Here is a 26,520-nt window from a genome sequence, read left to right on the forward strand (position 1 = left end):
TATCCACATAAAGTTGAAAGAAAAAAAATATTGAAAAAAGATATTGGCTCAGCTGCAGAATGTGGTTTGCAGCAATTAAGGGGTTTTGGAATACAAAGTGTAAAATGTAATTAGTGGTGCCAGTCAGTGTTCCTATCTGTCAAAGTATCATTAGCAAGGGACATTGTCAACTGCCTGTACGTGGACCGAGTTTGAAACCGTTCATGTTTGAGTGACGCCGACCGTTAATGGCCTCATGCTGCAATTGGCATTCAAAATTAAAACAACCTTCACTGAAAGCTGCCACTTGCAGTTTCCCACCATTTAAATACACAAAACATAATTACTAAATATTCTTTATTTCCATGCATGATTAAAGCTGAAAAAATGAGGGTGCAAACAGCTAATTGAACAACCATACACCTGTATACAATTGTAAAGCATTGACAGACACCAGGGGGCGCTACAAGAAAAGCAAACGCATGAAGTTGAGGGTATTGCACGCAACAAACTCGAAACTTAAGTCTGAACAGTTACACAAAAGCAAATTAATTTCTAATTCCATTAAACGGTCCAATTCACATTGAAATCGAAGCATTATAACGGTGAACCAGAGTACCTAGTGCATACCGCAGTCATTTTCTTCAGTCTGGTGTCATCTTGACGGCAGTCGCATGAGTTCATTTTTTTTGCCCAGTCATTTAGTACGCTCTTGACAAGCAAGATGAAGGCCACTGATAAAATGCATTTCTACATACAAAATGCTGAATAGATTTAACATTGAAGACTTTGAAGTACATTAAGTCAAATGTTACATTGCGTATTGTGAAACCTTGGCAGATACCTTTAAAATCTATAAATAGATTTGTAAACATGAGTCATCTGAAAGTGACAGTCTCCAGATGTTCCAGAAAAAAACGAGGAGAATCAGCATCTGCTGTCAAGGCTGAGACATTCAGAAGCTCTGGCAAAATGTCTTTCTGGAGATGAAGGGAATTCAGTTGATGACTTCCAGTCAAAGAGGCAATATGATCATCCTAGTTTCTCACACTGTCCCAGACACCTCTCAATTTCATTTTCCATTGCCATGATCTGAACAAAATCATCTCCACGTGGACTCTAGTACCTGCAACATTGGACAGGCCAATGCACCTCTAAGGAGCTTGCAGCAGCAGGACGTAGTTTTTGGGGATCAAGCCACGTGTCCCCCTTACTTCTCCAAAGAACCACTCTTCATCTATGGATTCCAGACTGGTTACTATGTCCCCCACCTGAGAGGGAGACAGCTATTACTGAGCAATCCCAAGGAGCATACAGCATGACCTAAAACACGCAATTATGTTCATATCCCCAATGTCTTCCTTCAAAACAAGTAATAAACGATCCAGCCACATTACTACTAAAAGGGATGAGCGTGACTCAGTCCTAACAAGTGTCGGGAGCAGGGAGACTCAATCTTACCCTAAAGGGCCGGTGTGGGTTCAGGCTTTTGTTCCAACCAAGCAGTTACACACTTGATTCTACTTATCAAGGTTCTTAGGAAAGGACTTGAATGGTTGATTAGTACTAACCGACGTAACTAACTGCTTGGTTGGAACAAAAGCTTGCACCCACAGCGGCCCTTTCTGGGACAGACTGAGCATCCCTGGTCCAGAGAAACACTGAATATACTTGTAAAAATCTTATGAAGTCAAATGTAACAGGGCCTAGAGATGAGGCTCCTATGGTGAGGCTGTAGCTTTGGGGCACACCTGGACGGACAGCTCTTCCTCACACTCAGAGCTGAAGCTGAACAGGGCCTGGGCTCGTCCTCCGCCCTCAGGCTCTCTGTGAGGGGTGTCTGCAGCCTGGGCTGAGGAGAAGCAGCGTGACCTTTTAACAAGGAACAGTGCTCTCTCTCCACACAAGAGGGCGCCATTATGGAGGGCTGTGCCCATTTGTCGATTGACTTGATTGATTGGTCGATTGACATTTGTTGATCAAATGACTCGTTGACTGATTGGACTGGTTGATTGATTTGATTGGTTGGTTGATTAACTGGATTTGACAATGAAACTGAATCACACATATCCCAGAAACCACACAGTAAGGAGAACACAAAGATGATGCATATTTTCACTGCAGTCATCCTTGTGGAGTTTGTTAGTATGGTTCACCTGTGAATTTTATTAGTATGGTTTGCATGTGCAGTTTATTAGTATGGTTTGCCTGTGCAGTTAATTAGTATGGTTTGCCTGTGCAGTTTATTAGTATGGTTTGCCTGTGCAGTTTATTAGTGTGGTTTGTCTGCAGTTTATTAGTATGGTTTACCTGTGGGGTTTATTAGTATGGTTTACCTGTGGGGTTTATTAGTACGGTTTACCTGTGCAGTTTATTAGTACGGTTTACCTGTGCAGTTTATTAGTACGGTTTACCTGTGCAGTTTATTAGTGCGGTTTGCCTGTGCTGTTTATTAGTATGGTTTGTCTGCAGTTTATTAGTATGGTTTACCTGTGGGGTTTATTAGTACGGTTTACCTGTGCAGTTTATTAGTACGGTTTACCAGTGGGGTTTATTAGTACGGTCTACCTGTGGGGTTTATTAGTATGGCTTACCTGTGGGGTTTATTAGTACGGTTTGCCTGTGCAGTTTATTAGTATGGTTTGTCTGCAGTTTATTAGTATGGTTTGCCTGTGGGGTTTATTAGTATGGTTTGTCTGCAGTTTATTAGTAAGGTTTGTCTGCAGTTTATTAGTATGGTTTACCTGTAGGGTTTATTAGTACGGTTTACCTGTGGGGTTTATTAGTACGGTTTACCTGTGGGGTTTATTAGTACGGTTTACCTGTGGGGTTTATTAGTACGGTTTGCCTGTGGGGTTTATTAGTACGGTTTGCATGTGCAGTTTATTAGTACGGTTTGCATGTGCAGTTTATTAGTACGGTTTACCTGTGCAGTTTATTAGTACGGTTTACTTGTGGGGTTTATTAGTACGGTTTACCTGTGGGGTTTATTTCTACGAAGGCTTTGGGGAAAAGACCCTCCTTGCCCTCAAGCCTCCCGTTGCACCAGTCCGAGTCCACGTGCTCTGTGATCAGGATTCGAGCGCCCTGTTTGAAGGACAGGTCCTCGTCTGTCTGGGCGGTGAAGTCAAACAGGGCCAAGGCCCACTCCTCTTCTGCAGGCTTGCTCTGCATCCAGACACAAACAGCCGAAAATAACACACTGACCTCCAGTCCAGCGCCCATAGTGACTCACAATAACCTCTACAACAACCGTAATTACAAGCTAATCTAAGCATACGGTATCAGTTCTCCCGATGTTTGTGCCATACCCTGTAATAACAACTGCTGACTACATAACAGTATATCGTATCTAGTGATTTACATTTAAGACAGTGGTTATGACACAATCCCTTATTCCGCAGCTAATCATACGACAAACAGAAACTCATCCTCAGTTTGTGATGTTCCAAGCTGCTGTACTCTCATGCAAGTACTGATTGTAGCCTTGTGCACATATAAAACCTTAACATTGAAACTCCAGTCCTGTGAGCCGTTGTTTTTGAACTTTACCTGACAAGACTTTGCTGCCTCTTGGTTTTGAAGGGAAGTTGCCATGCCTGGTGGAACAAAGTGAAGGAACAACATTGGTGATAGTTCCCTATTTTATGAAAGCCAGTTAGTTAATCCCTTCGTCAATCTATGCTGCTTTATTTTGGAACCATAAGGCCCATTTCCACCAAATTAAATGGCTCTTAAAAACTATACAATGAGCTACTTGAAGTGCCATTAATAAAAATATTTAAATGGCCTCGATTTCTCCCAAATGAATAACCATGGATCAGCATTCCACTCCAATCCAAACCACATCCACATTCTCATCAAGGATATCATTTCAAGAACTTTCAATTATGTTCAAGAAATGTGGGAATTCCAAATTAATTTTCCAATCAATGGAAACACTTCTTGTGTTCATGTAAAGTGTTCAGCTAACTTAACTGAAATAGCTTTTCTATTTTGTAGCTTAATTTCGGTGAGCCACTTGCTCGGTCGTCAAAATCCTACCGGTTGGTTCCGTGACTTCGGTCTTCTTCTGGACGGACTGAGGCGCTTCGGAGGCTGGCAGGTCCTCCACAACTTCCACAAAGTTTCGGGGGAAAACCCCAGTGCGCCCCTCGAGCTCGCCGCGGACCCAGTCCTGATCCACGTGCTCCTTCAGCCGGATCACCGCGCCCTGGGAGAAGGACAGCTCGTCGCTCTGGGCCGCTGCGTAGTCGAACCGTGCCACACACCGTGGGCCGCTGCAGAGTCACGGGAGGACAAGCGCTAGATAAACATGTATACTTACATTTCTTTTAAATTTATAAGCTATTAAATAAGTATTACAGCTAGAGGTCTGCATGTCCATATAAATGGATGCACTGCCAATTGCTTTAAATTGGTCTCCAAACGAATAATAAAAAGTCACCCATACAGTGGCCAATATAATAACTTTATTGCTTATAGGATTAAAAACATTAATGAATAGGCTTATCATAGTGTTTGATTCTTTGGTTCTTTATGTATAAAATAACTATTATGCTTTTGATTGTACAGTGAGCAATATTAAGGCTCAGCATTGTTCTAGAGCGGTTAGACCAGCAATGGCGGTTGGTAAAATTCCCCAGTGTGCAACTGCTGGTATACCACTCCAGCACCAGCAAGGTGCATCGCTTTATATAAATACAAATATGATTTAGTATTGCACACAAATCATTATGTATTATGAATTACAAATGATGCATCTTAATATAGGCTGCCTACAGTATAAATGCGTATGGTTAAGATGCTGGGATATTTCAGTGTCACCCAATCCTATAAACCAACCTCATTGGTGTGGCCACCATTGCCTCTTTCTTCCCATTGGCTGGAGAAGGACTCTTAACAGAAGAAATGCAAACAGTGTTACTGTAAAGTGGACTGGGGTTAATTATTCAATACAAAGGTATATTTGAGAGGTAAGTTTCTTAGAAGGTCTAATATGGTCTATGACACTCACCAGTGTTTTGACGTGATTGACAGGGAAGATTCCGGAAGAGCCCCTGCAGGTTCCGCGATACCAGTCGCTGTCCACCCTCTCCACCATAGACACCATGTCTCCCACCTTCAGGGCCAGCTCAGTGGGACCCTCTTTCAGGACAGAGACAAATGTCACTCCCACTGCTGACACCAAGGCCCTTCTTATGCAATTCATAATCATTTAATTTAATTTATTTAATTTAGTCAATTTCATTTCACGGGACAGTAGTTTCAATTAAAACAAAAGTACACAGTCAGCTGGGTAGCAGTGGGTGATTATATCCTGGAAAAGCTCATCTGTTTGGCCGACATGGATCAGCCAATAAAACAAACTGGGGAACAATAAAAGATTATTGTTCTCAGCTCCTGCTTGTTTTTCTAACCTAACTGGTGAAAAAATGTTTTTGCAGACAGTCAGCTGTGTGCGAGTTGACCTAATTCAAGTGTGTTCGGCTAAACTTGCAAGCTCAGGCATATACACACGTGTGTAAACAGGTGAGCACGCCAAACCTCGAAAAACATGACAGATATTTACACTGGCCAGTCCACTACAGCGCAGCACTGCTTTGACAATTACCTGGAGTGAAATCATGCAGCACCTGTGCCTGTAGCCCAATGCTCTCCCTGCGAGCCTGTTTGGGAACAGAAGTCTAAAACAGAAGAAGACAGAGGGGGGGGGGGGGGTATGAATTATCTCACAAGCAACTGCTGGTCTAACAAGTATGTGTGGTGCAGCTACAATGAGCTCACGTGGTGGTGAAAGAATGTTTCTTTAAAGGGAAAGTATGGGAACACTGCGAGTGAATTATGTCTCATTTGCATGCTCTTGGCTCCAGGGCATTACCTGAGGTTCTGGGGTGCTGGAGAGATCTATGAGAGGAGCGCTCGTCTTCGTGGAAGAATCTTGCACTCGACTGGGGATGTCTCCTGCATGGCATTCAGGGTTACTGCTGTCTTTTCGCTCAGAAGGCACCTGGGTGCCATTTTTCTTCTGCAGAAAGAGAGTATATTTTACCATGTATCTCAGCTTTTTACACGTGAAAAATGTAATCACATATGAGATCTGTATGTCGATCAGCTGCGGAAAACTTTAAACTTTCCATCCAATTTCAATATTTTCTAAATTTTCACGTTCACTGGGCATGAACTAGGAAGTGAAGCTGGTCTAGCAAACACAATTCGACCCAGAGCAAATCTCAGCATCTTGGCTGTATTCAAAAGTACATAGAGATGGAGACATTTTGCTTCATACAGAATCAACATTATTGCTGAAGAAATAATATCTCCAACCACATTTTTTATAATTCTCCAAAAGTAATAAAAATACTTGGAATTTGTCATCATTCCTTACCACTCTAGGGAAGGGATTCTTAAAATGTAAACAATAAGGTCGTAACCTTGGCAAGTCATAACAACTGATAAGATGGACGGCACATGCACTGTTGACTCCTTTCACGCTTCGGAATTCAGAATTATCTTATGGTAAAAAATGTAGTCTATAGTTCATACTGAATAACTCAGAAGTCACTCTGAAGTCTTACAGAGTCTTAGTGTGAATCTCAGTATACAGCAGACTTGAGGCTTATTTGAGTGGGAATTTTTCGTTGCAGTGATAATACCTGCTTCTAATATGAATCAGAATAAGATCCTAATCCTTAAACTTGTGTAACAGACAAAGGTACACAAATGCATCTCTCCCCAGTTTTTAAGAGTACTGCCACAACAAAAATCTCTACATATCCAATTCAAGTAAAAAGAAATATTAAAAAAATCTAACAGAGACAAAGTATTATTCAGCAAATAAAGCTACAGACTATGATCTCAAAGTGGTGGTGTTATAACAGAATTGAATATGTGAAGATGAAATATATTAACATAATAAAATCTGTGGTGAGTGGCTTTGGCTATACAGTGAATAGCTCCATAAGGCTGCAGCTGAGACTCACTGCGTTGTACAGGGGGTGTCCTGGGCAGGGTCTCGGGGGCAGGGGGGGCCCTTTCTTCAGAGCACCCTTACTCTGCGTGCGCTTGTGTCCTGCAGTCTGGGGAGGGGGCGGCCTTCCTGGTGGCATTTTAGCAGGCGGGGGACGAATGGGGGGCACTTTAACCCCGGGGGGCCTGAGGGGCAGGAAGAGTTTGGCAGTAAGAGGAGGGCAGGTAACTGCACCACACCGTGACCCGTCACTGCGAGCAGGGACGGGAACTGGAGCAAACACGAGGCCTCTGCATTGTTCAGGTTTACGCAAAAGGTAGTCCTGGCCCTTATCACACTCCAGCCCTTTGAAAAATGTGTGCAACCTTTTCACCCACCAGCAATGGTAGAGCGTGCAATATATTGGGTAGGGATGTAATGTATACAAATGCAAAAACAAGAATTACACTTGTATACATTAACATCAGAGAAAAGGCATAAGAATGTAATGGGAGTAAGCCAGCTTTACACCGCCTGGAAGTGGAAAGAATGTTGAGATATTTGGGAGACACATTAAAGTGCAATAATGATTAAACTCCATCATTCATTATGATCTATTTTGCACATTGGCAGAGGAAAAATGAAAACAGGGTGGCCTGCAGCCTAGTGGCTAAGGCACATGAGGCACAAAAGGTCCTTAACCTCGCATTGCTCAGTCTAATCAACTGTAAATCGCTTTGGATAAAAGCATCAGATAAATAAAATTTAAAAATATATATATGTATATTTGTATATATGTTTTTTTTTTCCGTATGTTAGTATAAAAATTTTCAAATATTCATTTTCCAAAAGATTTAATTTTGTATTTTATTATTTTATTTTATTTTTATTTTAAGTCTGCAGAAGAACTGTGGCAAGTTCTCCAACATGCTTGGAACAACCTCCCTGCTGATTGTCTTAAAGAACTGCGGGACGGCATTGGCCATCTCAGAGAGGTGATGCAGTTTTAACGCCGAAGGGTGGTCACAAAAAATATTGATTTGATTCAGTTTAACTATTCTGTCAAATTACTAAAATGTAATGTAAAATGTATAGTACATTTATTTAGGACCTTTCATTTAATTATTTTTGAAAGAATCTTATCTGTACAGAATGTTATACAGGTGCCTAAGACTTTTGCAGTACTGTGTGTGTGTATGTATATATATGTAATAATTTTTAAGTTAATATTATAATATTTCTTTTAAAACTCACCGAGGAGGAAGTGGCAAGGAGCCTCCAGGCTTGTCAGAATTAGTGGATTCCTAGGGAAAGGACAACTTTTTGAGTACCATAGCAAATGGTATTTTCCTTAATGCTATTAATAATCTGCTGGCTGAGGCTGAATGAACACTTGTAGCAGTTAACAGGATCCCATGAGAGAACAGGGCCAAGGGGTTGGGGAAAGAATGCTGACAATTATTTAAAAACAAGAAGGAAAAAAAGGTTGTAGTTTGTATTAGTAGTCTGTTGTTTCTGTGGTTTCACATTCAAGGACGGCCCATGATCGTAACACTGTCATCAAGTGTTACAGGCCGACAATGGTCCCTTTGTAAACAGGAAAACATGAATGGAGGTCAAAGTTCAGCAGTGTTAAATGGGGGAAAAGGCCCGTCAGTCATACAGAGAAGGGAATTCCTGACTGCGCTGGATTTCTGGCTGGTGTATGAAACTAGAGTCTAGAGCAGGGGATGCAGTGAAGGGCTTTTAATTTGTGGGAAAGACAAAGACTTGGGCATGTCGCTGGACTCTAGTCTATGGGTGTGCACTTGGGCTGAAATACTGGTGCCACAATCTGCTGCACTAAAAACAAGTGACTACACCGGGCACATCAACCAAGAAGCCCACAGTCAGGTCCATTTTTACAGCAGGTAGTGTGACTACATGTGTGACCAAATGTCTTCTTGTTTGTTTATTAGCCTTAACCAGGGAAGAAAGACTAACTCAGGCTGAGATACACCATGCAATCAGGAGGACTCCCAATGCAGAAGCCTGCAGTGGTACCTGTGCTAGGAACCAAGGTGATCTCACCTGTGCTGGGGGTTGGGCGGAGGATTTGGAAGGCGGACTGGATTTCTGGACCACAGGAGGAGCCAGTCCTCCCACTGCATTTTGTGTTGGAAGAGGTGGAATGGGTTCTGCAGAGCCATCTCCACTTGCTGAAAGACATGTCAAAGAAATGCACAAAAAAATAAACATTCACCAACAAAAGAAGCAGATGCTTGAATAACAATTCCTTTGGCAGACTAGGCAAAGGAGTCTTGTGCCTTGCAAAGCCCAGATTAATACTCACATTTGCTAGTTTTGCCAGAAACTCGGATCACGGTAGGCTTTTGAGGAACACTGGGGCGTTCTGGAATGGGTTGTGGTTGCTCCTGTTTGGTTGCGACATCATCTAATAAAATAAAATAAAATACTAAAAAAACACATACTGAAACAGTTAAGCACAAACACACAAACAAAATATAGCTGAGTGGAGCAATTCTACTCTACTCTAACACTGTAGATTTACTTGTAATTATGATCCAAAGCCGCTTCACTCACTCGAATTAGCTGTACTGTTGTCACAGTCCGGGCCTGTTTCTGTGGGCTCGGTGACTGTGGGGGCGCTGCTGAGCTCCAGGAGGTCCACAGCGACTTTCGGCTGGACGGGAGGGGCGGGTCGACTCCCGGCACAGCTCTCGTCCCGGGCCAAGTGGTTTTTGGGTCTAGCAGCTACCACGGGCCGTGGTGGCCGTGTGAAGTTTGCTGGTGCTTCCTTGTTCTCGTTCTCGACGGGCGACTTTTTAGGCAGGAGAGGCCGTGGCGCGGGAGTAGGGGCGCTGCCAGGGTCCTTGTGGTTGTTGGTTTCGGGCCCCGGGCCCGGTGTCGAGGCCTTGTCCGAGGGCGGCGGAGGCAGGGACGGCTTGGAGGGCACGGCCGGTCTGGCGGCTACGGGCGGGGCAAGCTTGGCAAGCTGAGCGCGGGGCCGCGGCTCCGGCCTCTTCACGGGCTCTCCGTCCACGTCGTCTACGCTGCCCTTCCTCTCGAAGGCCTGGATCTTCGTCCTCAACAGGCTCATGTCTTCCTCGCTTTGGTCGACAAGGCCGTTCGGCTCGTCTTGATCGCTTTCGCCGCTTTGATCGCTCTGGTTGCTCAGGAACTGGTCACCCGAACCGAACACGTCCAAAAGCTCCTGCAGATACTTACTCGATGGAACTTCCCCACCGCTCTGGTTCTGCTGAACACTCTCACCGCAGTCTTTTAACCTGACCAGGGTCTGAACTTTAACGTCTTTGGCGACGCCTTTGGACTTGGAGCGAGGGCGCGGGGTCGGACGTCTCGCCTCTTCCTTAGGCTGGCCGTCAGCAGTGGGTTCGGGACTGGGGGTGAGAGCAGAAGATGTAGCAGTCGAGGTTGGGGGATCTAAAGCGACGAGGCAGGGTTCGCAGGGCTGTGCTTGCAGACCTGACCCAGAGGTTAAGGAGCACGGCAGGAATTCACAGCTGGTGTCAATAAGGCTATTTATGGCTTCAGCTCTGTGAACCTTGGTCACAGTCTGTTCCACGGATGGGAAAAGTTGGGACCCTCCCGGAGGGTTTGATGAATCTGCCGGCGGGTCACTTGGCAGGGCTTTGGGCATGAAGGGAAAGGATGGCCTTGGTGGCTTGGAGCGTCTTCCTCCTGAAAACAAAGCAAAACAAAAAAACACTGAAAAGGTGGAAAGCAGTATTACGGTCTGCAGACCACGAAGCACAAACGCTTGCCCCTATTTCCAGTCCATGACCACGATGCTCACCACCGGGTGCTTTCGTCTCCACGGCCTGCGAAGCCACGCTGCACTGCGGTTCGGAGGCCTTGTCCTCCGCCTCGGGCACGAAGTCGGTCTGCGTGGCGATGGTGGTCGTGACTCGTCTGGGGGCACTGGCTGGAGGCGGGGCCTGCTCCTGCGTCTTCTCTCTGATCACCTGGTCGTAAGACGGTGGCGGCTGCACCCACAACAAAACTGGATTAATCCCCTCGACCTCGATGAGAGAGATGGAGGTGCTTCAAGCAGTGAACTGCAGCAGTCAACAGGTGGTGGGAAAGCCACACAGGTGTAGGTAGGCAGGTGCAGGCGTTACCTGGGCTGCTGCTGGAATGCTCCCACCCCAGATGTGTTCGGTTGGGGGTGGCGGAGGCGGAAATCCCGCAGAAGCCCCCGGAAACCAGGCATTAGTTGCCAAGGGTTCAGCGGACAGAATGGTTATCTCTGGCCTCCTGCAACACAAGCCAAGATGTGCCATTTATGATTATGCCTACAGCTGAGTACAATCATTTATCTGCATCACTGTCCACCAATCCGAACACTTAAAATGTGTGCTTACATTATTATACATGAAACACGGCTTATCCATCAGTTTAAATATTGAGTGAGGCGTAGGAAATGGCGTATCCAAAATAATATTCCTAATTTGGCACTCTTTATATACTCACATGATACTGTGGCCTATTCACTCGTAAATTCGATAGGTAAAAATGTAAAATCATGCAGAGAAATTCTAGGATGAATCTCACTGAAATTCTTTGCAAATGGCAGAATGATTGATCACTTGAATGTCATTTCAGTCCGCTCCAAGCGCACATGTTATGGCTGCTCCAGAATCATAGCATGTCACCATCATTTGACTTTTTCAGTCATTAAAAAAACTACACTTTGATCCATGTGTCTGGAAAGCTAAACAAATGGATTCCTCACCATTAAGGGAAAGAGGTTTGCTAGCTAGTCTATTACCCAGCATGCTAATACCACCATTAATGCAATGTCTTAGGAATTACCAGCTACGTAATTGTAAAGAAATATTACTAACATATCTGCTGGTCAGAATGAACACAATGGTCTCAATTAAAATTGAACAGGAACACATTTTATAATGTGCCCAATGTTATTACATTATAATGGGCAGCAATCTATTAGAAATACAATCCACATAGTTACAAATCATTTTATAAATGTAAACTCAACCAAAGCTTCAAAAGTCTAATCTGTGATAAAAGTAGCTTTCTTATTCAATGTAATGTACAATGTAGAAGCGTGCAGCAAATCAGGGTTTCCAAGAATGAAATCCTGATTTTCTTTGTCTGGACACAGCACTGGAACAAAAACAGAATTTTTGGTATAAACTCAAATTTCATGTTTTTACTACAGTATGCCAAGTGGTTTGCTTACCTCCGTTCCCTAGAATGATCACCTTGGGAATGTGTCCTTGTTGAGGCTGGGGGATAATAAATATGCTTTAATTTAAGAGGAAACCATTTTTTAAAGACACACAATGCTTCAATGACTTCTATGGCAAACAGCCTGCAAAACAAGTTGTTATGAATAGGACATGGCACAAATTGTGCAACAAGCAGGATTGCTTAATAAGGTCTTTAAAACTGACTACATTTTTATTCATGGAAAGCCGAGGTAAAGTGTGATAACAATAAGAACAGCTGACACATTGCTATTTGCATACAGTACCATATGGAAGCAGTTTTACAACATCATTTGCAGTTTATAGTCTCCATCCACTAGTGATTCAGCATTACCCTAAAATCATTTTCATAATCATTAATGAATCTCTTTATAGACTTACAAATTAATTTGAACACATTAAACACCTCTATCGAGTGGATACACTGTGCATAACAGAAGACGATTACAAAGATTACTAAGTGAAAAACATACTTCTCTTGATCGCAGATCTTATGGAGGAGAGAGGTCCTTGGCTGTAAAAAAAAAAAAAAAAAAAAAAAGAAGCAGGGAAAAAGTGACCAGTGTGTTTAGCAACTTTTCCACCGGACCTAAAAACAGGCCGTCTATTCCACGGAAAACTCAGGCTTCTGTTTACGCAGTCAGTGACGACATATCCCTGGACTAGCCTCCTGGGTGTGTCTCTCCATTTTGTCAAAAATACGAGGGGGAAAGTAATGAAGTATCGGAAGAGAACATGTTTGAACCCCGTTCAGCTCAATGTGACGGACTCCAGACAGAATGGAGCCGAAGACAATGTCTGAAGGCCATAGAGCAAAGCCTCTTTCAGAGGATGCTATGACTGTCCAAGATGTAGAACAAAAGCAATATTCATCCATGTCTGAACTGATCTAATGGTCTATAAATATACACAGACAGTAGTACTTTCATTTTATATAAAGGCCCCAACCTTGAGTTATGCTTCTCGGGTTATTTTGCCTGTGCAGCTATTTCGTTTTTTGGCCAGACAAAGGACCCAGATTCTTGCTTTAAAACAGCATAGACCCAGAAATTGAGTCTGGACTGCCATTTAAACGATGTGACGTTGATGAATCTGAATGATCTGGATGCTTGTGTAATCCTATTTTATTCTCAAGTACATTACTAAATGAAGTAACAAGGATACCCCTTAAAACCAACTAGCAACTGACTAAATGCACACCAAACCTAACCTAGCCTAAATAAAGGCCCAGTTATTAGGTGTGGTGTAGGCCCAAATACCGATATCAAATACACTTGAAAACATTCAGCATTATGATCAAATGTCATCAAGACAGTTCTGACTGGTTAAAAAAAAAAGAAGAAAAAAGGCAATGCATCTTAGCTTCCCAATAATCTTCAGGCAGAAGCCTTTACTTGGTTTAAAAAAAATAAAAATAAAAACTACTTCAGGTTCCCCCCCTTCAGGTTGGATATTTGCCCATGTGATAGTTCTGAGCAGGTAAAGTGTTTCATTGGGTTTCATTAAGTATACATGAATGATTTTTGATGTCTACAAGAGAAGCCAAAAATACATTTTAAAGTACTGCTGAATGTGGGACAGGGTACGTTTAGTGACTGGATGAGTTTCAGAATCCTCAGACACACTCTTTTTTTTTTTTTCTTTTCTTCTAATGTCACATGACCCAAGGCTTCAGTTTGAGCTCTTGGCAAGCTTCCAGATCCCGGTCTCCTTATCCCCAGACATTAGGAATCTGAGTGTTTCTGAGTTTATTCCCCTCGATTATCAGAGTGTAAATAGTGAATGGGACGCCAAGAGCAACATTACTGACATGGCTGTATACAATGCACTACATCATGATTTTTTTTCTCTCGATTTCACTGACTCAACACAGATGTTATTGCCAAATGTCCAAACAACTTCAGCAAGCAGATGGGACTAATTATCTATACAGCCATTCCAAGGAATTTCTATTGTTAAAAATCCCTCATGTGGATGAAAGAGTGCAAGAGATGAGTTTCTTAAAACACCACTTCACAGCAAAAAAGTCAATGTTTGAATATAGTTCGTGTAGCTCCTTTTCAGTAAATGTCTGTGATTTAAGCAGCTGCCTTTGTTCTACATGAAACACAGAAAATACTAAATACTAAAATGGAAATGGTCACGTTTGATTACCTGACAACTAAAAAGCAGTGTCAAAAGTGACATTCGTAATGTTTAAGACTTTAGAACAGTATTACAACTTTAACATGCATTTATAGGATACAATAAAATGTATTCAAACACCATAAAGTGATCCAACAAAGCAATGAAACATTGTCAGATTAACAGATCCGGCATAGATAATACCACATGGCAAATGCCTACCTCGTTCTCTTCTTTTAAACAAATTAACTGACAAAAACAATTCCACGTCCAGCCCCAATAAAAGAAGAAATATTTTCAACTGTTACTTTCAAACTAGGAACAAAGGTTCTGTAGCTCCTCTTCCTGATAGCAGAACACAGAATGCAGCTGCTCCAAAGGACTCAAGCTCCAGTCACAAACTGCTGACAAGCAAATTCTCAAAGGAACACAATCACCGGCCCTTACTGCTGTAAAATATTCCTTTCCTCTTCGGTGATAAAAGCTGGAACTTTCCTACTCCTCTACACAAAGGGTCTTCTGGTCTCTTAAAAACGAGAAGAGCAGGCACTACGCTGAAACTATCTACGAAACGAACAACAAAAAAATATGGGTTAAAAAAACAAATAAGGCCACTTGCCGATTAGGACGGGCTGACTTCCTGACTGTGCGGCGTTTGAACGGACTTCCTCAGGCCTGCTCTGCCAGAGAACGGCCCTGCTGAATAGCTGCAGGGCTGTGTCACTGGAAGAAAATAGTCACAGCGCCCCGCCGCACCTCCAGATGCAAAACATCTGGAAAAGAGCTGCTGCTCAGCTCTCCTATGCACTCGCTCACACACTCGCTCTCAAACACAGCAGAGTTACAGCAGAAATACTCTACACTCCGATACAGACCGCTCTCTCAAACATGGAGTTAAGCCTAAAGCAGATATACTCTACACTCTGATACAGACTGCTCTCTCAAACATGGAGTTACAGCAGATATGCTCACATAGACTGCTCTCTAAAACACAGAGTTACAGCAGGTACACTCTATACTCTCATACACACCGCTCTCTCAAACAGAGTTACAGCAGATATACTTTATAATCTCATACAGACTGCTCTCACACAGAGTTACTGAGAGCCTCCAATGTCTGTCAGGTCACAAACCAAGCAGACTCAAACAGTAACAGATTAAGCTCCAAACTTGACCCACCAAACTTCAACACTGACCCACCCATGCCAGAGTTGCATGGCATCCCTTCAAGAGCGATTAGAATACTGTGAAGGGTTATTGTTACAAAATGATTTCTACATGTAAATAGTAGCAAATAAATTGTGGCAAGCCAAACAAAGGTAGGTTCAGAAAGTCTGTCCTCAATAGCTCAGAGAAACAAAAGCACTCAACGCACTCAATCTTCCTGAAAATTCATCTTGACAGCCTGGTGCAAAAAGAGGGTAAATCTCCCTTTTCAAAACCTCCTTAACCAAGGCCCTTTTCAAGCTTCATTCATCAAAACCAAGCAGCTAAGACCCACGAGCGTGCTCGCAAGCGTTTTGTTTGATCTGTGCAGATTTAAAAAGCTGGAAGTCTCCTCTCTTTGAAATTATGGGGGTGTGTGAGGTGAGACCTGAGCCACATGCAGTGAAAAAAAGCACCTGAACCAATGTATAAAAATGCTGAGCAGGTCAAACTGACCTCAATTTCTGATCAAGATGGCAAGAAGAAAAGATCAAAGATCTCTGGCTTTGGAATGAAGGTAGATTATCCACATCCACTGGATGGTATGAAAAGGATGTGAATGTCATTTAGAAGTACGAGGCAACATTTATTAACATGTTAGATTTCCAGCATGCACATGATTCATATTATTTGAACATATAAATGTTAATTTTAAGAATTAAAAAACATTTTCAAATATTGAAATATTGAATCTAGATCACACAGCATAATTGGTTCCCAGTGAAGACCGGAAAAGGAGCTCCCCCTCGCTGGTTTTGAGGTCACAACCCCACAGGGCCTCAAAGCAAACAGGATGAAAGGGACTTCTGAAACCCCTATTCAGCGGGTCATGGCCCAACTCCACGGTCCCTCAGAGAGACAAGCAGATTTAATGTTCACACACTTCACATGCTTTAAGGGGTAGACTAGAGCCTTGCCAGTCAGCCAGTAACAGTCTGTGACGCCAGTGTAAGGAACGCATTAAGTTTCGAGCAGCAGCCTGTGCTGTTGTATGGTGACTCTCCGCTAGCACACAGCACCACTCGACTGGATTTCTTTCCATGGCCCTGAACTGCTTTATTTTTCACTTTGGCGCGGTGTGTGTTTTAGCCACTTTCAGCTAGTTTTGCCACTGGAGACTGTTAGCATTCTACCTGCCAAGCAGGGACCGAGGGCCCAAACGTAGCAGAGACGAGACTTACCTGGAGAGGCGGCGATCCGGTTTGTTCCTCTCACTCCGACCTGCAGAGAGAAGAAAAGACCGTCAGTTTGTCCGTTCCACCGCGGTCTTCATCTGTCCCAGACAGAGTAACGCCCAGCAGATATCCTCTATTCCTGCTCTAAAAGTAAGGTTTTTTTCTCCCTCTGCAGTCGAAATCGACCTGCGTAAGCACAACGTGAAATTGCACTTCAGCAAAAAAAAAAAAAGAAAAGAAAGAAAAAAAACCTTTTATATAAATGTGGAAACTCACCGCATGTAACCCCTGGATTCCCCTATTCTGATTGGTTTGTAAATATAAGACGGTGAGTCCACGCTGAACAAGTATTCATGTGGGAAACCAGAGTCTGGAATTGTACTTAATCGGACATTTTTACTGACAGGGATAAATTCTTTTGGTCGAAACTACCACAGCTGTGTGCCTATACTGGCCTACTCAAAGGCAAGACAAGTTCAAGAAGGATGCAGGAAATGGCAAAGCCGCTGTAAAATGTGCAGGGGGCCAGTGAGCAGCAAGAGGCAGTATGATTTGAAAAATGATACTTTTTATTGCATTTCCTCCATTACATTTACATTCCATAAATAATAAATATTTTTGCCATTGATGCCATTCCATGCCATTCCATACCATTCCAGGAGGTTGCACCACAGCACCTCTTGGATTTATTTTTAATTTCTTTCTGTGTGGTATAGATAATGATTAGATATAGAAATCCTGAATATTTGAGCTTACTACTCAGTTATATTTTGCTGTTAGAGCCATTAGACAGGTGTAGCAATGAAATATGCATTGCGACATGAAGGATGTATGCATTAACAGATTAAACCCTTTTTCAAAAGTGGAATAGTCCACATTGGCTATACTGGTAATTGCATGCAATCACTCTTCCATTTTAAATTACAGAGGTGTTGCTACAGGTATGTAAAGTTAGGAAGTGTTGTATAAACAAAACTCACTGAGTACCAAAGCTAAATCTTTCTAGACAAGTTGGTAATGATGCAACTTCAACATATCCGTGGAGGGGGGGGGGGCTCAGGTGAGATTTCTGACATTGGTCTCTAGGCAAATGGTAAATGGTTGGAATTTATATAGCGCTTTTATCCAAAGCGCTGTACAATTGATGCTTCTCATTTACCCATTCATGCACACACTCACACACCAACGGCGATTGGCTGCCATGCAAGGTACCAAGGTAGGCGCGTCTAAATGTGCCAAAAATGGCCAAATGTTATATTCTATGGGTCAAATGTTAACTAATGTTATTAGTAACATCGTTGCACAGTGAGAAAGTGCTCTCAGATTACTCAGTTGCAAATAAAATTTGAGTAAATGCGTTTACGTTTGGAGATATGACCCCCCAAAATTTGTCCCTGGCTGAAAACCAATTTTTAGGGCCAAATATCTCCAAAATGAAAGCAGATACATGGGGCCAGCTATGAATTCTACATACAAAAATATCCCTACCTACAATGTCACAAAGACTTTTCTTTACAAAGATATTGACCTCAAAAAATTACATTTTGTGCAGACTTTTTATCACGACACCCAGCAAACTTTAAATGGCCCTACTGGCAAAAAGAAATTGAGTATGAAGCTCAAATTATCAGGAATTGTTGATTTCACCATTGTTTACCAAAACTAAAGTTCTGCTGTGGTGCAACCTCCTGGAGTTGGCCGATTTGCACTTTTTGTTCAATACAATTTACATTTTCTGATCCAACAGAAGCAATGACCTGTGCTTATTCCACTTGAAAAAGTGATTCTGCAAACATTAACAATGCATTTTGTAAACAAGCACTGGGTAAACTGGGTGAGACATTGTCCAAGCAGAGATACATTTGAATGGGATGGATGTTATCTACTGATAAGACCGATAAGCCATGCAAAGCCAGGTGGGAAACTTGGTATTTTGCTACAGAGCACCAGCTGGAATGCATCAAGTTTAAGGCTTCTCCCTCCCTCTATAGTTAAGCAACAGGGCAAGAGTTTGACTGACCCAATGAAGTTTTTGGACAGTTGAGAAGGCAGAATTCACAAAGACTGCAACACACTGAAGCAACGTATGAATGCAGGGTTTTTCCTAGCATGAAAAGGGTCTGTGGTGCTCCCTGTCGCTGGGCTATGGCTTGCGGTCGCACGTAGGGTCATCCCACATTGTCAGCAAACTGGCCATTTCACTTTTCTGATAGCTCATTTTGCTGTGGTGTATGTAAAAGATTTCTCTATACAGGAAAAACCCTGGAATGCATTTTAAACACTGGTGCAGCAGATTATCAGCACGTACAGAACAATAAACCTTGAATGTATTAAAAAAAATAAAAAAAATAAAAAGGTTGACATCTGCATGTTACTAAACCATAATCTTCTGTCTGTAAATCAGTATATAAACAGTGCTGTCCCACACAAATCCATCATTTGCACAAAGATTTTGTGTGACACCGATGCTATGCAAATTTCCCTGGATAATGTCAGTTACTAAACAAAACTGCAATTCTTTACATGTTAATCAAAAAATAACTTAATGAATTCGTAGGTTGGGCAGCAAGGTAACAACACAAATCTGGGCAATAGGAGCAGCACTTAATGGAAGATGGCATACCTGTGTCTGTTATCTAGTAACATTCATCATTATACTCTCAGCCATGAGGTGGCTCCAGAACATTCTATCGCTCAGTGCACTCCATTTGAGAAAGATTCTAGGTGGCTACACGAGCCAAAGGTCCAAACTCTACACAAGCCATTCCTCCATTTGCAATAAACCGCATGCTAATGGCTTGACTCAGGTCACTCTGTCTGTGCACTGCATGCTTCTCAGTGACTCTTAATAGTTTTCTCTCTGGATTTGCTTTTCAGAGCCTAATAATGGACGTTTTCTCGGTCCTCTGTAGCTGCTCAGTCCTTTCTTTGCCAGACCATACGTCTTCCTCACCCATGTCATTACATGCTTGTAGTCCTGTGTTTGCTTGTCAGTTTTGGCTAAGGTCTGTTTTCATTCTATTGCTGTGTTTGGAGTCTTGCCCAAGCCATGCTGGCAAGTTCTCAGTTTACTTTTTTTGGTTAAAGAACGGTTAAATAAAACATTCAGTACACAAGACATAAACAGTTTGCCATGGTTGAAGACTTCCAATGTCCAACGCACAGGTTTGTCTTATGAAAGAGGAAATAACGATATGACAGGGTTCATAAAAGTCCAGGGTTCATTGGTGATTTTCATGAATGTTCCATGACAGTGCAACTTTACCATCATACTCTACATAATAATACCTCACCGTGTGCATTAATATAATCTTTGATTCCTGAAACATATTTAAAACAGCAGCAGTGGTAGGGTCTGTATTGGTATATACTAGATTTAATGGTGAGGTGGGTTGTGGAATTACTGCTTTTTATTTATTTTATTTTTTTTGCAAGGCACCCCACCTGAATTGCCTCATTACATTTTCAGTTGTCACTAATACAGAAACGAATAAGTTGGATGTGTGGGAGGGAAAATGCATTTTTAGACCCAGGTAGGGCACAGAGACCTGTTTAACTGCACATCAGAGTGCCTCCAAAGGCATTAGTCACCCCTGGATAATGGTGTCTCACATGCAAATAGCAGTAAATCATTGATTATGAAGCAGATTTCTGGAAACAGTTCCTATATATAACAGGACGCATAACCATCAACAGTTTACAACTTAATACTGATTGAAAAAGTTAGATAAAGCTCCTAGCAACATCAACACAAGGATTTGAACTTGTAGCTTTGGGTTTACAAGTCCAGTTTCCTGAGGGCGGCATATATATTTAAGGAATTTTCAGGTTAGCCGTGGTGCAGCGCTTTTCGAGAGGCCAGTGCTAACACGAGCGCCTCCGTCAGTGCATTCCTCAGCTTTGAAGTCAGCTTTGCCGCAGAAGAGGGGAAATGCAGGGCATGTTTACTGACAACCCGGAGCTGCATCAGACCTAGAGAAAAGTCCCTTTCCATAGCCACACCTTTCAAAGTTTCACATTCAACCTGTGCTGTTAATGATTTGACTGCCTCTTCCGCCTGTAAATGCTTCGTAATATCAGAGGTTATTCTTAGATAGGCCTATGCTGCACTCATGAAATTCATTCAGGAGAGTGACCTGGGAAGAATGTCTGAACGAAAAAAAAAAGGGGAAACTGCACAGTCTTAGAAAGGCATACAGTGGGCTGTAAAAATGTGGGCAATGAGGAAAAATGAGGGAAAAGTTGGAAACTCTTTTGGATTATTCTTTTTTTTACTTTTTAAAAAGATGATTACTAAGGCCCAGACCCAGGTGATTCACTCATTAGGGCTTCAAGGAGCCAAGGTCCAAGGTGAGTATAATTCCAGGGCGCAACTTTTTATACTGAAGTAACAAAAAACTCACTCAATGTTTCAAACTACCCATTTCAACATTATTAGAAAATGGAAGATAAATGGAACTGTTGAAGTCAAGGCAAGGTCTGGAAGGCTGAGAAAGATTTCAGATAGAATGGCCCAAGACCTGGTCAGAAATGCTCAGAAGAACCCATACATCACTGCAAGCAAAGAGTATAAAGACTATGCAAGGACAAAACAGCTGGTGGAGCAATTTTAAGCACAGTCCTCCAATGGAAAATTCCATGGCTTGATGACATGGTTATGCTTGCAACAAAAATTGATCCTGTTTCAAAATATGTGATAATATATTTAATTCCATACAAAATTCTAAAATTGCAAAGACCCTTACTTCAAGCAGTAATGAACTAAAACACAGGTCTGGCTTTCATTTAATACAAAATCAATTAATCCCCCATGCTGACCAGTAAAAACCACTGAAACTAATGAAATGCATTTTTTCAGCAGTCATTCCCTTTAACAAAAGTCTCACATACCACACAGCTCCTAGTCATTTAAAGGCAGAGGCCATTACCATCACATTCCTTCTTCTTGGATACTGGTCAATTAGGACCGGTTCCAAGTGTTTGTTCTAGCAACAAAAAAAATGCATTCAAGAAGAGCCTCAGAGCAGAGGAAGAGAACTGGTCAGAGTCTAGCCTACTGTCTGGATGGACGGCAAACAAGCTTCATTCAGCCAAATTTTCCACAAAGTCTGCATTCTTTCAGAGAGAGCGAGTGTGCCTATACCTGTTTATTATGGCTGCCATTTATTACTTTGATCTGAGAATTGGGCCGGTGGGTTTTGAGCGTGGTGCAGTGTTCACTGTTTGTTGAGTTAGAGAAGCTTTGGGAAATCACTGTGTAGAAATACAGCACAAATCCAACAGCACCTTCCTGCTGCATTCCAAACACTCCCCACGGACTGTCTCACACCCCCCCTCCCTTCCACACACCTCTTTCACACTAAATACACACTATCCCTCTCTCTTTCCTCTCTGTAACCCCTCAACACCACTCTTTCCATACCTCCACTGCCCTCTCCCTCTCCCGCTCACTGCCGAAATTCAACACCACTCTCCCTACACCCCCCTTCACATACACACACCACTTTCACTCTCAATACACACGATCCCTCTCTCCTTCCTCTCTGTAACCCCTCAACACCACTCCTTCCACACTTCCACTGCTTCCTTCCCCTCTCTCTGCCAAACCCCTCTATCCACACTCCTCCCCCTCCTCTCAGGCTAGCGGAGTAAAAAAAAAACTTCAGCCATTCCCCCTTTCACACTACAGGGGGTAAAAGGCAGCAGAACTGCAGCACCTAGCCCTGCCATATCCAGCAACAGCACCTCCCAGCAGAGCGACAGCCAACGCAAAGCTCATTTCAGACCTCCAGCAGTCTGAGCGAGGCCACGCGCAGCTTTGAGATAATCGTCGTGACGCAGGCAAGAGACTTTGTGGGTGAAGAGCTCTTTACCTGCTGCTTCCTGCTCTGGTCCCATTGGTTGTACGAGTGACAATTAACTACCAACCAACCAATACATACGCAAGCAATGACAAGTATTTACAAAGGGTCAGACAAAAAGAAATGGTTAGGCCCTCTGACAGAGTCCACACTGTTCATTTCCTGTTTATTTGGATAAGTACTCAGCGTGTCCCCATAATTCCAAGAAGCACTCACAGAAATTGTGAAAGAAGCTCTACATAAATTAAGAAATGTCAAATCCCGGGTGTGACTGAGATGGAGACGTGACATTTTAAACTGCATCATGTCTACCTGGCACACTGCATTGTGAAACTTGGCTGCATCGGGGGATATTTCTCTTTTAGCCGTTAAGGTAAAAATCTAACAGCAGTGGTGCTATGCAAATATACAATTACCTGTAACCTTCCCATTTCACATTAAATAAATGGCTCACATTTAAAAGGATAACCTAATACACTTGCCTGACAAAGAAAATGCATTAATAAAAACAGTGATTCACTGGCTTTTTTTCCCCAAAAGAAAGGTAGTTTTACATTGTGATGCTGATTTAGCTACTCGATACAGATGCTCACGTGTTCTGGCTTGTTAATCTCTGGTTCTGAAATGCTGAGGAATGCAAAGTGAGCTCCCTTTCCTGCGTGATGAAGTGCATGAAAATGTGGCTTTGGTTACCAAGGAAAGCTTCACCCGCCCTGATCAGAAAACATTAAAAACTATACATTGCATCACTCATTTTAGATAGATTAAGGGGGTCAATGGACATTCACTGCACAGACTGAAGACGACATTTCTCTAAACACATTTCCTGGCTTGCTTCAGAAAAGACCGCTTTAAGACATTGATGGTGAGCTAAGCTCACAGGGAACCCAAATCCGTGTTGTAGAGTAAACAAAGCCTTCACGTAACTGAGAAAAATCCATAATACAGCGAATTCCATCTAAGACCGCAACAGTGCATTATACAGGGATAGCCTCAATGTAAACACATACATGAGCATAGTATTACATAATATGTGGTGCATGAGTAGTGTATCCAACTGAAGCAAGTTAAAAGTTATACTTTACTGACCCCATGGGATAGTTTATATACCCCGTGGGGTTTGTCCTCTGTATTTCATCCATCCCAGCCACAGTAACTTAAGCGCTTTCCTGAAAATCAAAGACTCTTTACAACCAATCAAACTTTTAAACCACACAGAATGATTTTTTACATGAAGTCATCCTGTGTTCAATCACTTTTCTACTCTAATTCAGGAACTATAGAAAAACAACAAATAATAATTATCGAGGCTTGTGTTTTACAGCAGTTTAATGACATATTGCCTAACTTAGTGTAATAATTGAACTCTAAATACAAATACTTCTATGATGAGAGTAAATATTTTAGGATATTTGACACCGAGACACAAAATATAGGAAATCAGCCATTTTATTTTAACAAGCTTCTCAACTGTGAATGAGAATGAGTAACACACAAAGAAGTCCCCATTAAGCAAAGGGAGAGGGGAATGTTGACACTTTTGGTGCACAGAACTTTCAAATTGTGTGACATCACTCCCAAAATATTTGTTAACGTGATTGGCTACATGTCATCTTATTCCCCACCCTGTTGTGGGGGATTGTTATTCTGTTTCTCTTCATCGCTTAGTGACAAATGGAGGCTGTGCGTGTCTAGATACATCTGTGACTATGTGTGTCACAGAACTTCTCAGTCCACTTTTTTCCAACTTCTTTGTCCATCTGTCACCTGGCATATCCATTAAAATCAATAAAAACCTTTATGTTGACTATGAAAATCCAGCACAAACCATCAACAGCATTAACCTGACCTTTAACCTGACCCTTTATTTTGGTGCATGCCTTGTGGCAGAAGCATTACTGTGCTGCTTTTGAAAGCGCTCTCAGCCTTTATTGATATTATCAGCAGAAAAGGATCTTTTCTGCTGATAATATCAAGGAGATTAATAGTTGAGGCCAGGCAATGCTTAGGTACAGTGCCGAACTGTCTGAACAAGCTAAATATGACGCACCTTAATGTCTCACCTTTTGTCATGACACTGTCAGCACACGCAAGCAATTTTACTCCACCTCTGTTTCGAGCACAGGATGACTCAGATCATTATGGGTCTGTGAATATGTCCTCTCAATCACCATTGAGCAATTCATCTGATTTTCACAGCATGAAAAGTCCACATTTCAGAGTTATCAAATCTTAGATATAAGCCTACTGCATATAGGCCTACTTCAGGAATATTTATGAAATATGATACTATAAACAAAAATAGTCAGTTAATGCCATACGTGATAAACGTTTATCAAGACCATAGCTTCAGAAGAACAAAACAAATGGTTGTTTCTGATTTCAACACCTGTTGTGCCTTCATCCAGAAATACATTTGAATTCCCCTTTTAAGTCATTGGATCTAAACTATCCTCTTTGAAACTATGAATACAGTATGCAAGTTATAATGCTAACTTTCTAGAATACTAATTGGAATACTAGAATACTGATTGGCTATTTAAGTCGAAACAAAAATACAATTTCAGGGTAACCTTGTGACAAGGTAGAATTCCATCTGAAATTACATCATAGCATCAGAGAAACTATGACGGATTCACACGTGCTAGGTGTTGGGTAATGGGTTAGAACAGGCTTATACTTTCATTATCAGCGCATATGGGAAAATGAATCTAAGCAACTTTAGGAGACACTACGTTTAAGATAATGAAACAAAAATAAAAATGAGAGCAGTAGGCTACTGAAATATATTTGGGTGGCTTGATTAACCTATCACTCTTCACATAGGCCTTATTGTCTTTTGATAATGTTTGTATTTAATTCACTGTCCATTACTCCAATTATGAATCTCGGAGTCCCTCGGAATCCCTCCCTGCCAATTGCACCTGTTACAATTGGTCTCATTGACCGGTAAACTGGTAACTATTTACTGTTGCTGCCGATCTCAACAGCTGTGACTTCCTCGACAGTTTATTTGTTGCAACAATTACGTACTAACCTGCAAAGTTTGTATTTCATACGCCGGTTAGATGCAATATGCATACCTCACATGGTTAGAAAAGGCCAATGTTTTTCTTTCATTAATTTCAGCAACCCATTTGGGTGTTGCTGGCTACTACTAGTAGCCTACCGAGTGTAGGTAATTTATGTGAGGATATATTCATAGCCTAATAAATTAAAATATAAATCGAATTGAATGATGACGTTTCAAATGTATCTTAACATAGGTTTAAAAACATTCAACCATGTAAAAAGTGGTTTTAAAACCAAACCAAACGAAGGCATAAGAACGAGGCATGGTTTCGATAGCCTATGCATTTTGTGTTTACCTGCGGCCGGGCTTGATTGCCTCAAGTTTCGCCGAACGCCGGGCTCCCTCAGCTCGCGCAACTCTTCCTCCTCTTCATCGATCCTGGCTTCAGCCATCAGAGAATAGTGTCCTGGAGTGTTTATGGAAAATCCAAACCGCTGCTAATAGATTCTCACACTTTTTCTCCAAGTTGTTGCGGAGGCGCTTTTCATGTAAAAGTACTCCAAGTTAGTGAACGTAGCCTACGACTTTGCATAACTCACACTAGACAAACCATTCTAGTTCCCTTACCAGCTACGTCTTTAACTTAAATGTATTCAGAAATCAAATAAAAAAACTAAACACGAAGTTAGTTGCTAACTAGCTACCTTTCCAGCCCGTTCCCACACATCCCGACGTCTACAGGAAGCACAGACAGCGCTGCATATCAAATGAAGGTGGCGCTGCGAGCGATCACAATGGGCAGAACTTACAGACCACAACAAAAAATGCAATTGGCTCGTTGAAAACCTGGGAAGATACTTTTACTGAGGCGTACCGCAGCAAAATATACTCACCAAGTACTTAATTAGGAATTATTTTACTTTAACACACCTACTTATTCATGTGATTATCTAATCAC

At 42.1% G+C, this 26,520-nt stretch overlaps 1 protein-coding gene across 2 annotated transcripts; it reads right to left on the bottom strand.

Annotated features, from left to right (window-relative positions):
* Positions 1 to 319: 319 nt before the first annotated feature.
* Positions 320 to 26,329, bottom strand: LOC133135359 (SH3 domain-containing protein 19-like). Of its 2 annotated transcripts, XM_061252291.1 has the most exons (20): positions 25,918 to 26,329; positions 16,695 to 16,734; positions 12,657 to 12,697; positions 12,156 to 12,201; positions 11,071 to 11,206; positions 10,746 to 10,935; positions 9,512 to 10,630; positions 9,261 to 9,362; positions 8,999 to 9,126; positions 8,183 to 8,232; positions 6,963 to 7,134; positions 5,861 to 6,007; positions 5,594 to 5,666; positions 4,997 to 5,127; positions 4,825 to 4,877; positions 4,024 to 4,259; positions 3,532 to 3,578; positions 2,958 to 3,147; positions 1,731 to 1,831; positions 320 to 1,250 (listed from the first exon to the last, which is right to left on the bottom strand). In XM_061252291.1, exons 1-20 carry the CDS (start codon positions 26,012 to 26,014, stop codon positions 1,134 to 1,136), a joined length of 3,216 nt encoding a protein of 1,071 aa, XP_061108275.1. In that variant the 5' UTR covers positions 26,015 to 26,329; the 3' UTR covers positions 320 to 1,133. The 2 variants fall into 2 exon arrangements, with proteins under 2 accessions (XP_061108275.1, XP_061108276.1); XM_061252292.1 differs by lacking the exon at positions 1,731 to 1,831.
* Between the last annotated feature and the right edge of the window lie 191 nt (positions 26,330 to 26,520).

The sequence above is a fragment of the Conger conger genome, chromosome 8 (genome assembly GCF_963514075.1).
Source record: "Conger conger chromosome 8, fConCon1.1, whole genome shotgun sequence".
Lineage (NCBI taxonomy): Eukaryota > Metazoa > Chordata > Actinopteri > Anguilliformes > Congridae > Conger > Conger conger.

Coding starts and splice junctions, on each gene's coding strand:
- LOC133135359 (XM_061252291.1), bottom strand. CDS start 26,014: ATGGCTGAAGCCAGGATCGATGAAGAGGAGGAAGAGTTGCGCGAGCTG. Junction 7,135..8,182: donor TCCTTGCCACTTCCTCCTCG/GTGAGTTTTAAA, acceptor CCTGCCCCTCAG/GCCCCCCGGGGTTAAAGTGC. Junction 3,579..4,023: donor CGAAGTCACGGAACCAACCG/GTAGGATTTTGA, acceptor TTGTTCCACCAG/GCATGGCAACTTCCCTTCAA.